The sequence below is a fragment of the Polypterus senegalus genome, chromosome 6 (assembly GCF_016835505.1).
Source record: "Polypterus senegalus isolate Bchr_013 chromosome 6, ASM1683550v1, whole genome shotgun sequence".
In the NCBI taxonomy this organism is placed as follows: Eukaryota; Metazoa; Chordata; class Cladistia; order Polypteriformes; family Polypteridae; genus Polypterus; species Polypterus senegalus.
Window position 1 is genome coordinate 154,457,331 of NC_053159.1, and position 13,980 is coordinate 154,471,310.

General features: G+C 34.2%; 1 protein-coding gene across 1 annotated transcript in view; it reads left to right on the top strand.

Moving 5' to 3' along the window:
* The window catches only part of asic4a (acid-sensing (proton-gated) ion channel family member 4a), a 568,273-nt gene that overhangs the window by 529,351 nt on the left and 24,942 nt on the right, over window positions 1-13,980 (top strand). The window contains exons 2-4 of the mRNA XM_039757397.1: window positions 7,047-7,191; window positions 7,812-7,939; window positions 10,904-11,057. Of these exons, the coding sequence (XP_039613331.1) occupies window positions 7,047-7,191; window positions 7,812-7,939; window positions 10,904-11,057 (427 nt within the window). The remainder of the gene's footprint in view (window positions 1-7,046; window positions 7,192-7,811; window positions 7,940-10,903; window positions 11,058-13,980) is intronic.

A 13,980-nucleotide genomic window follows, 5' to 3' on the forward strand; every position in this document is an offset into this window, starting at 1 on the left:
TACCACAGAATATTTTACTTTTGTAACACATTTTACAAACCTCAATCACTTTCAAATAATATTCTTTACATAAATTAATGTTTAGTCTGCTTGTTAATTGTTGTCTACATGAAATGGGGAGGGGGTGATCATTTATGAAAAAACAAAATTATAATGTAGAGGTCAGTGTAACACAGTCTGCAAAGTGTCAGTTTGACTGCATGTCAGGTCGAGTCTGGTTGGGGAGCAGGCACTGGTACAGCACATTGCCACACCCACCACATGACTAAACAGCTCGGGATCCTGGTTGGCAACCCCCCAGTCAGACACGCAGTCCCGTTCCACCTTTGGAAACGACCATCAGTCTGCTTCAGCCAAGTGTTAAATGTGAATGCTATTTAAAAAAATACAAAACGTACTTCTTGGATAGGAAAATTATTCTCATGGGCTGATTTTTGACGATATTATGGTAATTTAACAGTCCTGGTTAAATCTAAATAAGTATAATGGAAGACAATATCAAACTAAGCTATTAGTTGCTAAGGAGGAATGCTCATGGGTTGCAGTGAAAGCATTTAGAAACTACAGTTCTCCATTGGTCAAAAAAACAGACAGAATTCACACACATACATATTCCCACAATAAACAACAAACAACAACAACAACAACATTTATTTATATAGCACATTTTCATACAAACAGTAGCTCAAAGTGCTTTACATATTAAAGAATAGAAAAATGAAAGACACAATTATAAAACAAAATAAATCAACATTAACATCGAATAAGAGTAAGGTTCAATGGCCAGGGGGGACAGAAAAACAAAAACTCCAGACGGCTGGAGAAAAAATAAAATCTGTACGGATTCCAGACCATGAGGCCGCCCAGTCCCCTCTGGGCATTCTACCTAACATAAATGAAACAGTCCTCTTTGGATTTAGGATTCTCACGGAAGGGCTTGATGATGATGATGGTCACGTAGACTTCTTCCTTTTAATCCATCCATCATTGTTGGAGCATCATGAAGCTTTGAGTAGGTGGAGGTGGCGCAGGCCACCACCACAAAGAAACCGGAAAAAGAAACAGAAAAGAGAGTAGGGGTCAGTAGCGATTTTAGAGCCACCATGAATAGTTGTTATGATGAATTGAACATACAGAGTATCAGGATTAAGTTAAATTACGATTAAAATGAAGTTATAAAAAGGCCATGTTAAAGTAATGTGTTTTCAGCAGTGTTTTAAAGTGCTCTACTGTATCAGCCTGGCGAATTCCTATTGGCAGGCTATTCCAGATTTTAGGTGCATAACAGCAGAAGGCCGCCTCACCACTTCTTTTAAGTTTTGTTCTTGGAATTCTAAGGAGACACTCATTTGAGGATCTGAGGTTACGATTTGGAATATAAGGTGTCAGACATTCCGATATATAAGATGGAGCGAGATTATTTAAGGCTTTATAAACCATAAGCAGAATTTTAAAGTCAATTCTGAATGACACAGGTAACCAGTGTAGTGACGCTAAGACTGGTGTGATGTGTTCTGATTTTCTTTTCCTAGTTAGGATTCTAGCAGCTGCATTCTGCACTCGTTGCAAACGATTTATATCTCTTGTACATGTACAAAAAGTACATGTGTTATCATAAACGGCTGTTTACCTATGGATGGATGACATCCTCACTTAAAATCATTATAAATATTTATTTTATAGGATGTAAAGTTAAAGAAAGGCAAAATAAGTGAATATTTTCACTTCATTTTTTAAAACATAATTTCTAACATTACTGTATTAAAAGTTGCTAATAACCGGGTCATTTAAACACATTTCTGGAGATAGTTGTCTAAAATATTAACAAAGAACATATCTGGCATGCACAGCCCATAAGTCAGGTATGGTTTAACCAGTTAGTGAAAGAAACTCCTAAGTCACACAAAATTAAATATTGACGTGTGCCATTTTGTAACATCTCTGTGAGACAAAGAAAATCAAGATATGTTTATAAAGAGTTTAATAATGATGTCAAACTTAAAAAAATATAAAGCAGTTAATAAACTTCATTATTTGTAATTATATGCTATATTTTTCCAAATGTGTGCACTTTCTAACTTTGTATCTGAAATGAGAGTCTGGATTTTGCACATTCTCTTTGTGTTTATGTACGTCCAAAGATATTCTGCTTTGTTGACTTGTGACTCAGAGTCAGTGCCAATGTACTGTCACTAACTGTTGGGGTATTCCAGCACCTGTTCCAGTGATGTGACATCCCATTCCGGGCTCTTTCCAAGATTATTATAAAGTAGGTACAGAAAATGATTGAATGTTATACTTTCAGAAAACATTCACTCAAGTCTTATATTAAAAACATAACCACTGATAGACAAAACAGCACTGACAACCCAAAATGTTTTTTTTTTAATGTGAAAATGATTATTTAAATAACTTTTAGTTAATTTAAGAAGACTACGGGGCTTTGCCCCCTGCTCACTTCGCTCGCCAAGCCCCCAGCCTGCGTTAGGCACTAGCCTCTTTGCCATTTTGCCACTTACGAATGGGGATGCAGAGATGCAATTTAAACAGATTTTTATTTTCATGGGAATTGTTACTTATGCATCAGTGCAACATATTACTGCCCGTGATTGAATTTTATTTCTTTCTCTCTATTAAATAAATCAACTTTTTCAAATGTTTGGCCCTGAGATTTGTTAATTATCTTTGCAAAAGCTATTCTAACTGGAAACTGTTAACATTTTAATTGCATATCAAGATCTCCTTTGTTGTCTCATGTTATCCGTGGAAGATGTACTACATTAACTTTCTTGGATATATCCTTCTTTCTACAGTAATTCGTGCATTGTAAGACCAGATGTTGTTAACGGTTATAGATATTCTTTGGGATATTGTAAGTTGTCGTAATTTGTTGTGTAACCATTCAACATTTATGGACGCATTTAACCAATTTGGTGTGTCACCGATCAACATTGTTGGTGTTAATTCATTTGACTTCCTCGTTTCTCTGTGCTAGGATTCTGCGTGTACTCATTTTTTATGTTGATAACCCTTTCTGATAAAATTCTTCAATAATATTTGGGACATAATAGTCTTCTTTAATTGGCAAATTAAAGTGAGTAGAACGTTAAAATTTATAAGAGCTGAGAGCCAGGAAGTGTGTCTGACAAAAGCATTTACACAAATGAGAGAGGACCGTGGTCTTGTTTGAAAATGATTGAGAGGAGGGTGTGACTTGAGAAAATCTCTCTTCCAAAAAGTCTCATCTCCAAAAAGTCTTGTCGCTTCGAAAGATTTTTTTATATAACAGAGAGATGTTTTATTTTCTCAGTCATGCACAATAATATTTTCCGTATCCACAAATAACATCTCAAAAGTATGTAATATGATAGACGTCTGCGGTCCATGGGTAATTCCAAGATTTTAACAAATTATATTCATTTCACAGGGCTGTGAAATTCATTCATTTAATTATATCAGTCCTCTAAAAAATGTTATTTAAGTGATACAGTTTCTTTGATTTGCTCAAAAGGTGAGAAAAATTGCAATTGATTTGCTAAAATAAAAGTAATTTCAATAAAAAAAAATCAAAGAATGAAAATAGTAATCCTGAATCAAAGGAACTCATTCAGAACAGTGCAAAAATTATTGCGTAAATCACTAATGAAATTATTATCTCCTTTTTCATTCCAAGTTAATAATAATAATAATAATAATACATTTTATTTATATTGCACTTCATATTTTAGAAATCTCAAAGTGCTACAGAGTAAAAACAAAAATAATCAAACAAGAAAATCTATGTATACTTTAACAAAATATCTTTCTAAAATGATGAGTTTTTAGATTCCGTTTAAAAACATCAGTCGACTGTGGGGCTCTCAGGTAGTCAGGGAGGGCGTTCCACAGTCTCGGCGCCACAGATGAAAAAGCCCTATCACCCATACTGCGAAGCTTGGTTCTAGGGACTTGGAGAGTGTTAGTGTGTACAGAGTGGAGAGTGCGTGAGGAGGTATGAGGGGTAAGGAGTTCCTGTAAGTAAAGGGGGGCATGTCCATAGATGCACTGATGGGTGAGGAGAATGACCTTGAACTCAAGTTACTGTCACAAACCATGGCTGAGGCTTACATTCATTATGTTATAGGCAATATGGGAGCATATTGAAAATTACCAGAAGAGTTGCATATGAGAAATTTCAGTCTGTTAACATGTCATTTGAAGATTTTTATAGTTAGGTTTGGAAGTAAAAGGTATGCAATGGAGGTGCTGGGAGAAAGTCAATCCAATGTCGTAAGTGGGAACATGAAACATGTAGCGGTGTATAGAGTAGTCTGCAGGTAATGAGTGCAGAACTTGTTGAAACAAAATGTACAAGAGTGGTGCAGGATATTGACGTAGTGTGAATTTAAGTAAAGGCAAGGGAGTTTTTTTTAATACGATAGAGAAGTTTGTCTACTTAGGTCACATGTTGTTCAGATGGCAGTATTGGCATGATAGTAAATGTCATTAATCAGTAATTGAAAGTTGTGTTAGGATTAGTATGCTTTATAGGATTGAGAACTGGCCTATGAAGGTGAAAAATTAAACATATTTGAAACAAACAGAAATGACAGCTATCAGGTGCAAGTATGGAGTATCATGGAGTTAAAAGAAGATGAATGTTGAGTTGAGAAAAAGACTTGGTGTGTAGGCAAACATTGTTGTGCTGTGGAGAAACTGATGATGGTGGTTCAGACATGTGGAGCAACAGGCAGAGGATGGCTGGGTGAAGAGGTGAACTGTAATGGAGACGGAGAGGATAAGACCCAGAGAGAGAGGCTGAAAACAATATGATAGGCGGTAGTGGGAGATCACATAAGAGGAATGATTCTCACTCCAAAGGATGCCCAATATGGCATAGAGTGAAGTAAAAAAAAGGATTTCGGGGCAACAGGTACACCTGGGCCAACCCAGGAAATGACAGTTAAACCAGTGATGTTTTTTTATATATTGAAGGAAGCATTACAACAAGTATAATAACTATTATTTAAGTGCCACTTTAATATGATGTAGCATTTGAAGTATGACCTGGCACAGGTTGACATTTTGGATTTAGTTCAGAATTTGACCAAAATTTAAAGATTGATTAATCTAGATAGCTCCCATTCTGTTTTTTAATCATGATTGTACTTCAAGAATTCACAAGTTGGTATTATTCTAAGTATGGTATTTAAGGTGGCTGCAACAGAGTCCTTTTCTTGACAGTGGACATATTAACAAAATATGTTTAGTTGTTACATACATTGTTTCTATAAATTGACTTAAAAAGAATATATTTTTTTTATCTACAACATTCGTACACCTAAGCTAAAGCTTTGACTGGTAAGGATCTTGTAATCCATTATGAGCACAAAAGCAACAATCCTGTTATCAAAAATGGTTAAAAGTATCTTCAATATGTTATAACAGTTGTGAACTCAGTGTACTTTTTAAAAACATTTTAGTGGTTTCTGTTGGTGACAACACTAACACTATTTTATGTTTCTTTCGCTATGATGAAATGTGTCATGGGGGCTGTGGTGTGGTCACATGGGTTGTCCTTTAAAGAAGGAGCTGGGGGCTCTGTAAGTGTCTGCGTTTTGTTTATTAAAATCAACAACATATCTGTTAAGGAAGACTAGCTTATTGGGTAGTTTGTGTAGTTTACTACATTTTCATTTGGCTTATCACGTTGGCTTTTGATCTTCTGACTTTTGATTCTGTTTTGGTTTTTTTTGGTTTATACAGCTGTGTTGATTTATTGTTTTATTTATTGTTTTTTGACCTGTCTGGTCTGACTGCTATTTTAGAAATTCCACTTTAAACAACTTCCCATCAATTACAAAATCTTTCAGCCAGTACATCACTGCTCAGATAGAGTAACAACTTCAGTTTTAATGATCTAGGCAGATTCACAGCTTTAATGTTTTTAATTTATGTAATGATTTTATAGCACTCTGCATATACCCTCTAACCTAGGTGCAACGTCCTAGAAAAGATATTTCCTTACTATGATGGAAACCCAAAAGTAGTTAATGGAATTTTAATGGACTTTTAGTGGTTGTTGCAGGTGCATGTGGAGAACACTGATAAGGAATTTTCCAGAAATAAAGTTGGATAGAACAGTAGGTTGGACGAAAACTGATTCTTTAACTTAACTTCAGGAAAAACAATATTGTAAAAACAGTTAACCTTTATATTCACATTTGTTTATTCATTTTACATAAGAGTTTTTTGACAGATCAATTTCTTTTCTTGATATTTATTCATAATTTTACTCTTGGTGATTTATGAGTGCTGTTCTGTTTTACTTGTAATGTTGCATTTCTTTTTGTGTATGTTACTTCTTAATACCAAACATTTGCTGAATATTTAAAAGCTAAATCAGCCAGGATGTTATAGAGTATTATCTGGCAATAAGGTGTTATTATTAAATGACATACAGAAAGAATTATCTTTTATAATAATTTTTATGCACACAGTCCATCTAAAATGTTATAGATATTGAATTAAATTTGTATGGACACAATTTAAATGCTTTGAGGATGAAATAAATGCTTAAAGATAATTTATCAGGTATGTTATGCTGAAGCAGAGTACATAGTTGCAAAATACTTCTAGTGAACTTGTTTTGATAAAGTACTGACAAATTTAAGGTGTACAACTTGTTTAAATGCAGCATCATGTGAATTTTAGGTGCAGTATACAATTAAAGTATCAGTAACACTTATACGCTTAACTAAAAGCTGAAACCACTATAATTCCTGAAATGATTTTTCCATTTATTGCAAAACACAAAATTTTACATGGCATGCCACCATGGATCTGACATTAATTGTTCAGATGCAAGAAATCTAATACTTGGTTTTGCAAGGCAAAAAACTAATGGAATGTCTCGATTTGGGTTAGTAATTTGCAAAGGGTCCTTTATAGCTCAGAGAATTAGTGAATTACAGCAGTTTACTGCATGAGTTTAATGAAACATTTGTTATTTTCCATGAGATGAAAAAATAGATTGCTGAAATCTATCTAATTTATTTTATATCTAGGTATATACAAGATATGGAAAATGCTACACCTTCAATGCAAATAAAAATTCCTCAAGGATAACTAAACAAAGTGGAATGGGAAATGGACTTGAAATAATGCTCGATATTCAGCAAGATGAATACCTGCCCATCTGGAAAGAAACAAGTAGGATTTAAGCATATAATTTGTTTGTTTAAAAATTGGCGAATCAGCAGATGCCTGACATTTTACGTTTATATATATATATGATGTATCACTATAAAACATTTATTCTTAGTCTGATTGAGTTAGTGTGAATTGTTCAGAGTAAGTGTGTAAATTTTAGCACATATTAAATTATTGTATTTATAATAAACTATTAAAGAATCAAATATAATCTGAAGTGTTCTTTGGAGTGCTATCATCCTTTGAGATGTCTGGAAAAAAAAAGATGGGGCAACAATTTTCAGGCTTTATGTCATTTGCTGTACCTGGTAATATATGTTACAACATTCTTTCCCTCCTTGGGGAAATAAATATAAATAACTAAATAAAACTGGTGATGACATCTGGCACTGTTACACACTGCATATAAAACAGGAGCTGGTTTAATCAGCATTAATTTTATAGATGATGAATATACTACATTGAAGAAGATTTGAAATTATGCATCTTAATTTTTAGCTGCTAATTCAAATAGGACAAATGGTTTGTCCACTACAATATAAATGATAGCTTTTAAAATTAGCTGATTTAAAATTTTGTGACATTTTTACTGACTTGCACATTTTTCTTTTATACATCAGATGAAACATCTCTAGAAGCAGGAATAAAAGTTCAGATCCACAGTCAAGATGAACCTCCTTATATCCATCAGCTTGGATTTGGAGTCTCACCTGGATTTCAGACGTTTGTTTCATGTCAAGAACAGCGGGTATGGAAATTCTCAGTTATACTGGGCAGTATTTACCTAGCTTAAAAACAGAGTCAGTGAAAAGAGTCTGACAAAACTATTATAATCATTTTTAAGAATGATACATTCATATTAATGTGTTTATATTGTGTGGAATTCAGTTGGCAATTTGACAGTACTGGTGACACACCACAATTGCTGCATGCTGTTTTTTTTTCTTTTTGCTTATTAGGAAGAGTGCCAGCCCACCTACCGTGGCCAATGGGTAAATAATGCTTTAATGTGTTAAAAAAAAATGATTTCATGAGGATCAGCTCTGAAATGTTTAGAAACTTGGCAGGGACCTATCAATATTATACTTAACTAATTGAATGTGGTGAACCATTGCTAACTCTCTCAATATGTCAGTGCTTTTGAATGACTAATTTTTATTCACTCTATCCCATTTGTATTCTCCTTTCATGGGCAGTGGAAAGAGTATTTCAATATTGGCTTTGAATTGAATTCTATAATTGATACATTGTGTGCCTTAATTGTCTGTAATATGTGCATTGTCATTACAGTATGAATGCAATAAAATTAAAAAATTACATATTCTCCCAGTTTACCAGAATCATACGTTTCTTAAATATTCATAACTAGCTGTGCTACCCAACTAAGATAGGTTGAAATCAAAGTAATTAGCAAAGACTTGAGAATTAACATTTGCAGGCACCATGCAATGTATATGTCTCTGTTATATTCCATTTGGTTTAAATGTTGTAAAAGTAGTGTTAATGTTGGTGATGTGCCATCTTTTGGAAAGACAGAGACATAACAACTGGAGATAGACAGACACACAGACTTTAACCATGTTATTGACAAATGCATTGCTTTAATTTATGTGTTTTTGGTAGATCAAACTTCTGTCTATCAATTTTCTAAACCCAATTATCAAGAACAGTGTGTCAGCAGAGCTGGAGCCTAACCCGGCAAGCATCTGGTGCAAGGCAGGAATAGGGTGCCTGCCCATTGCAAGGTCAAACAATCAGACACACATCATGGTCCAGTTTATTCAATTTATCACACCTTTGGACTGTGAGAAGAAATCAGAGCACTTAGAGGAAACCCAAGCAGACTCGAGGAGACCATGCATGTTCCACACAGAGAGCAAACGGGTCATGAACACCTTGTTTCATGTCAGCTACATTGCCACTGTACCACTCTTTATATATCACCTTTCCATAGTAAAAATGTTCACATTCATTTTACAACTGTAATATGAACAGATCATGGGAGTCGCTAAGTTTCACAAAGAGTTGGAGCTGGAGATCAGACTAGTGACCTTATATGTGCATAAATACATCCTCAAAGCCATTTAATCTAAATTATGCTGCAATAAGGCTAGAATTTATCCCAGCAGCACTGGTTCAAGGTGGAAACCAGCACTGAATAGGGCTCTGGGCCATCACATGGCACACATGCATACATCCACTTTGAATCAGTTCTAAGTGTAACACCACTTTTTAATATAATATTCAAGTTTTTAATTTCCAAATCAACATTTTATCCTTTCATTGTCTGGCTAGTTGCCAGGCAATATTTTCCATTTACGTTTGCAGACACTTGTTGGTATTAAAAGAAAGTGGCCACTGAAAACATAACAGACAATCATAATTACTAACAAGTGAATAACCAAGTATTTTATCAAGCACTGTTGTACATCTTTTTTGTTGTAATTCTAAACTACAACAATGCATTCAAGGGTAATATATTTAAGAATAAGTTTAAACTGTAACATATTCAGATTCTGTACTGTAGTCTAATCATTCATGATATTGTTTTATCTTACCTAGTGGAGTAGGCATTGTTGTTTAAGTTAGTGTATTGAAGTAAGACAGCTGTTTTAACTAATTATGTTGCATTATAAGCATATTTATATTTGTTTATGTTTCATTTAAAAGAGAGAGCAAAGCAGGTTAGAGCTGCCTTCTCTTATAGAGTACAGATAAATGAAGTTCTTGTATGGTGATAAGAAGGACCTTTTTATGTTTTAAATATGTTATGAAATGAAAGACTATTGCCATCTTTGAAAAACATAGTAAAATAGTACTCAAAACAGGAAATGTATCTTGTTAATATATTTAAAGTTACTTTAGTGACAACACTTTTCCTTGTTAGTCTTTTTAACACACAATGTACACATTACTGTTGTCTAATAGGTTCATTTTTTGTGCTTATTACTGCCATGTAATTGTCACTCAGATAAGGTTGTTGGGTAACAAAACTGAATACAGTGTTTTGTATGTGATTGTGCAAAAATATTCTACATACAAATATTGTATGTGTATTACATTACTTATAATAAAATAATATTATAATACTACATGTTAAAAACATTTGATTCTGTACAGATAGTAGCCTTTGCATATGCTCGATTTAATAACATTTTTTATACGGTCCTGTATTGGAGTAGACACCTGTACATAATGGACTTTCTTGATTGTGGAATTTCCACATTGTGAAGTTAAAATAAATGTACAGTATAGTGCATCTAAGACAAGTTGTTAATGTATGTTTTGTTTTCATATTAGCAGTAAATATAAATGTATACAGTGATGTAACTAGTGTAAAACTTGATTCTTTTTTTTTTATTCTTCTACCACAGTATTCAAAACCCTCCATATGAGTCTCACAGGACACTTGATGGTTTTATGATTTTTTTGGACAACCTCTGGTTTCCACTTTTAAAGTTAGGGACTCTGATCTGCTGTTAAAAAAAAAAGATTTGTAATGTAGCCTCCCTGCAGCCTCTCATGAGTTTCTGAATCATTATGCCAATTAATACTGAATTATTTATAACTTATCATTTATGGCACTTTTCTTAATGTTGGTGGAGGTACAAATGCAGTTACTGTACATATTTGATACACATTATGTACAGGACTTAGGTGATATCAGCATTATTTATTTTAATTTTGAATTTTTTTGGCCTGTTTTGTGCAGCTGACATACCTACCACAACCTTGGGGAAAATGTAGGCCAACTACAGAAAGAATGATCCCAGGGTATGATACCTACAGTATCAGTGCCTGCCGATTAAAGTGTGAGAAAGAGGAGGTTTTAAGTCGGTGTCAGTGCAGAATGGTTCATATGCCAGGTAATATTTCTAAAAACTATCCATGCTTTTAGTTTCAAATCTATGATTTGGTCTATTTTAGTATATCAGTTATTTTTTCTAAAAACACACTGTGTAGCTTTCTGTTGTTGTATAATATGAGTGACAAGTAGGTTTCACTCTATACTTTATACCTAACTGATACAAACTATGGTTGTCACTGTTTTGTGACATCAGGATAATATCACTAACAATGTTTTGTTTAAAATGGTATTACTACTAAAATTGGAAACTGCATTAATCATTTGGCAGGCATATACTGTATGTGAATAATAGTATGATTTCTTACTAATAAATAATTACTGTTCCCCATAGGAATATTTGTTTTTGTTTAAACAGCAAATACTAATTTCTAAAAACTTTATTAAAAGTCTTAAAAGTCAAGTTTGAACAATCCTTGAATTAATTTTAGAGCATCACTTAAGGTGTCTAAATATGTATAAATGTATGTCAAAAATTGTACTTTGGAAAAATAATTTTTTTTGTAATCCTTTGTAGATTTTCATATATTTGTATTATTTCCATATTCAGTTAAAAAAAATCATTTTACAAGTGTGTGCACTTTAAAAAATGTTTTTAAATAGAATGATTCATTTGCAATAGCAGTCATGCTTAGTTGCTATGGATTACTTTTTTGGCCTTCATTTACATGGAAAGCAGCTCTTTAATCCTTACTTCTGCCGGAACTAGTGCCAGCATATCTTTTCTGGCACACACAGTTATGACAGCTGTTTGTTGTCCCTGAAGGCACTTAAACTACCTCACATATATTGTGTGTGCCTCCACTTGAGGTCTTTGAGTTGCTCACAAAAAATATTTTTTGTTCAGCATGTCTCAATACAGCAGAGGAACATTTTTTTGAATGTTACAATATAGTAACTGCGCATTATTCCTCTCATATATGTATTGTTTTTATTGAATAATGTTTTAAGAGAGAAATGCAAAAATGTACTGTGCTACCTAATACCATTTTGTGACATGAATGCTGTTTTGTTACTTCTATTTCATGTTAAATTTGTCCTAATAGATGGTGATGTTTGCCTAGTTTTATGACGTCTATTGTATGAGACAAATGTATTTCTGTTTATTTGATTTCTGCCCCTTAGATCAGTTTGACAAGGGCATCTCTATTAGGAGTCCAATCCAATCAACAAGAAGCTCTTAGGTACACTAAGGTCACAATCCTAGAAAAGTCAAATAATCATTTCAGGTCTGGTTTTCAATAAAAATAAACATGCTTGCAAAAATAAAAGAATTTTTATTACTTTCATAATATTTTTCAGATTTTTTTTCCTAAATATACAGTAGTGTCAATATTATGCTTATGTTTAAGATGTTTAAGGCAAACCTCACAAGTTAACATCATACTGAAATATATATTACTAGCTGTGTTGCTCAGCTTTGCCCAGGAAATTTTGTAAGACAATGGGTGTCAGTTATAGCACCGTCTGTTAATCAGGCGTATCAGAAGTAATATGTAAATAAAACAAAGTGCTTTTCTATATACAATACCTGTAGTTATTTGTTTACAAAGGGCTAATGTTATGGGTACACAGCGTGGTGTAGTGGTTAAGACGTTGGAGCTAGATCTTCAAACCCTGAGGTTGTGGGCTCAAATCGTGCTACTGACACTATGTGACCATGAGCAAGACACATCACCTGCCTGTGCTCAAACTAAGAACAGAAATGTAACTAACTGTATCTCAGATGTTGTAAGTCACCTTGAATAAAGATAATTTTCCAAATTATAAGTAATTATATGATTAGGTCACTAGAGCTAATTACTGTTCAACATACTATACAAAATTGTCCATAAGTAAAACATTTCTGCATTAGATCAATATCTGCTTTTCCAACTTTCCTTTTTAGGTCAACTCACCTAGCAAGCTCATTTCATTCCTCTGTCTTCTGCATTCCCTGGGTTATTACATTGTACATTGTTGTCATTATTAGATGTTTACAATTTTCATTTGTTTATCCTTTTCACTCAAGTACAGTATTTCTTTTCATGTTTTTCATAGTTGGTTGTAAGTCCTCCATTAAAGTCCACGGATGTGAATGTATATGCAAAGCAGCGCACATAAGTGGATGTACATAAGTGCTGGTACACTAGGTGTTATACTGATGTATTAACATGATGACTGAGATGCATGGAAAATTTCCCAATTTCAGATTCAAGCACCGCTTTTTAAGACCCACATTTCTCCCATGGAGTTTACAGCATTCTGATCGAAGAGCAGGGTTTGGCTAAGGGTTTTCTCCTTCAATGTTTTAAGCATTGTCCAGGACACCATCCCATCTTAGTCTTTTGTTCACCAAATTGGATACTGGTATTATTTGCATGGCTAGTCTATTATTTCTGTGGCATCCTTCATTTGCATTTTGTGATTTTGGGGTATTTTGTTTTTCAGTTGTGGAGTGGTTATCCCAAAATATTGATATATAGAAATGTCCTTTCATACTGGATGCCTACTCATATAGGTACCATCCTACCAAATTTCAGTGAGTCAACTGTGCATTATATATATAATTACACTATATATATATATATATATATATATATATTACACTATATATATATATATATATATATATTGTGACGGACAGCCGGGTCCCATGCCCGGCAGGGGCGCCTGCTTCTTCTGTTCGGGGTCGCCATGGGCAGTCCAATACCTCCCGGGACGCTTGGTGGCAGCCTCCTGGCGGCGGTGATTCCCCAACCACCCGCGGGGCTCCATGGGAGATGGAGTCCTCCACAGCTTGGTTGGGGCCGGAATGGCCGCTAGGGGAGCTGCCTGCTTCCACAGCCCGGCTGAGCGAGCTTTCAGCCCCACCCGGAAGTTCAATTAGGACCAGGTGGTTAATCACCTGGAATGCTTCGGTGGGCTATAAAACCCCAGCCACC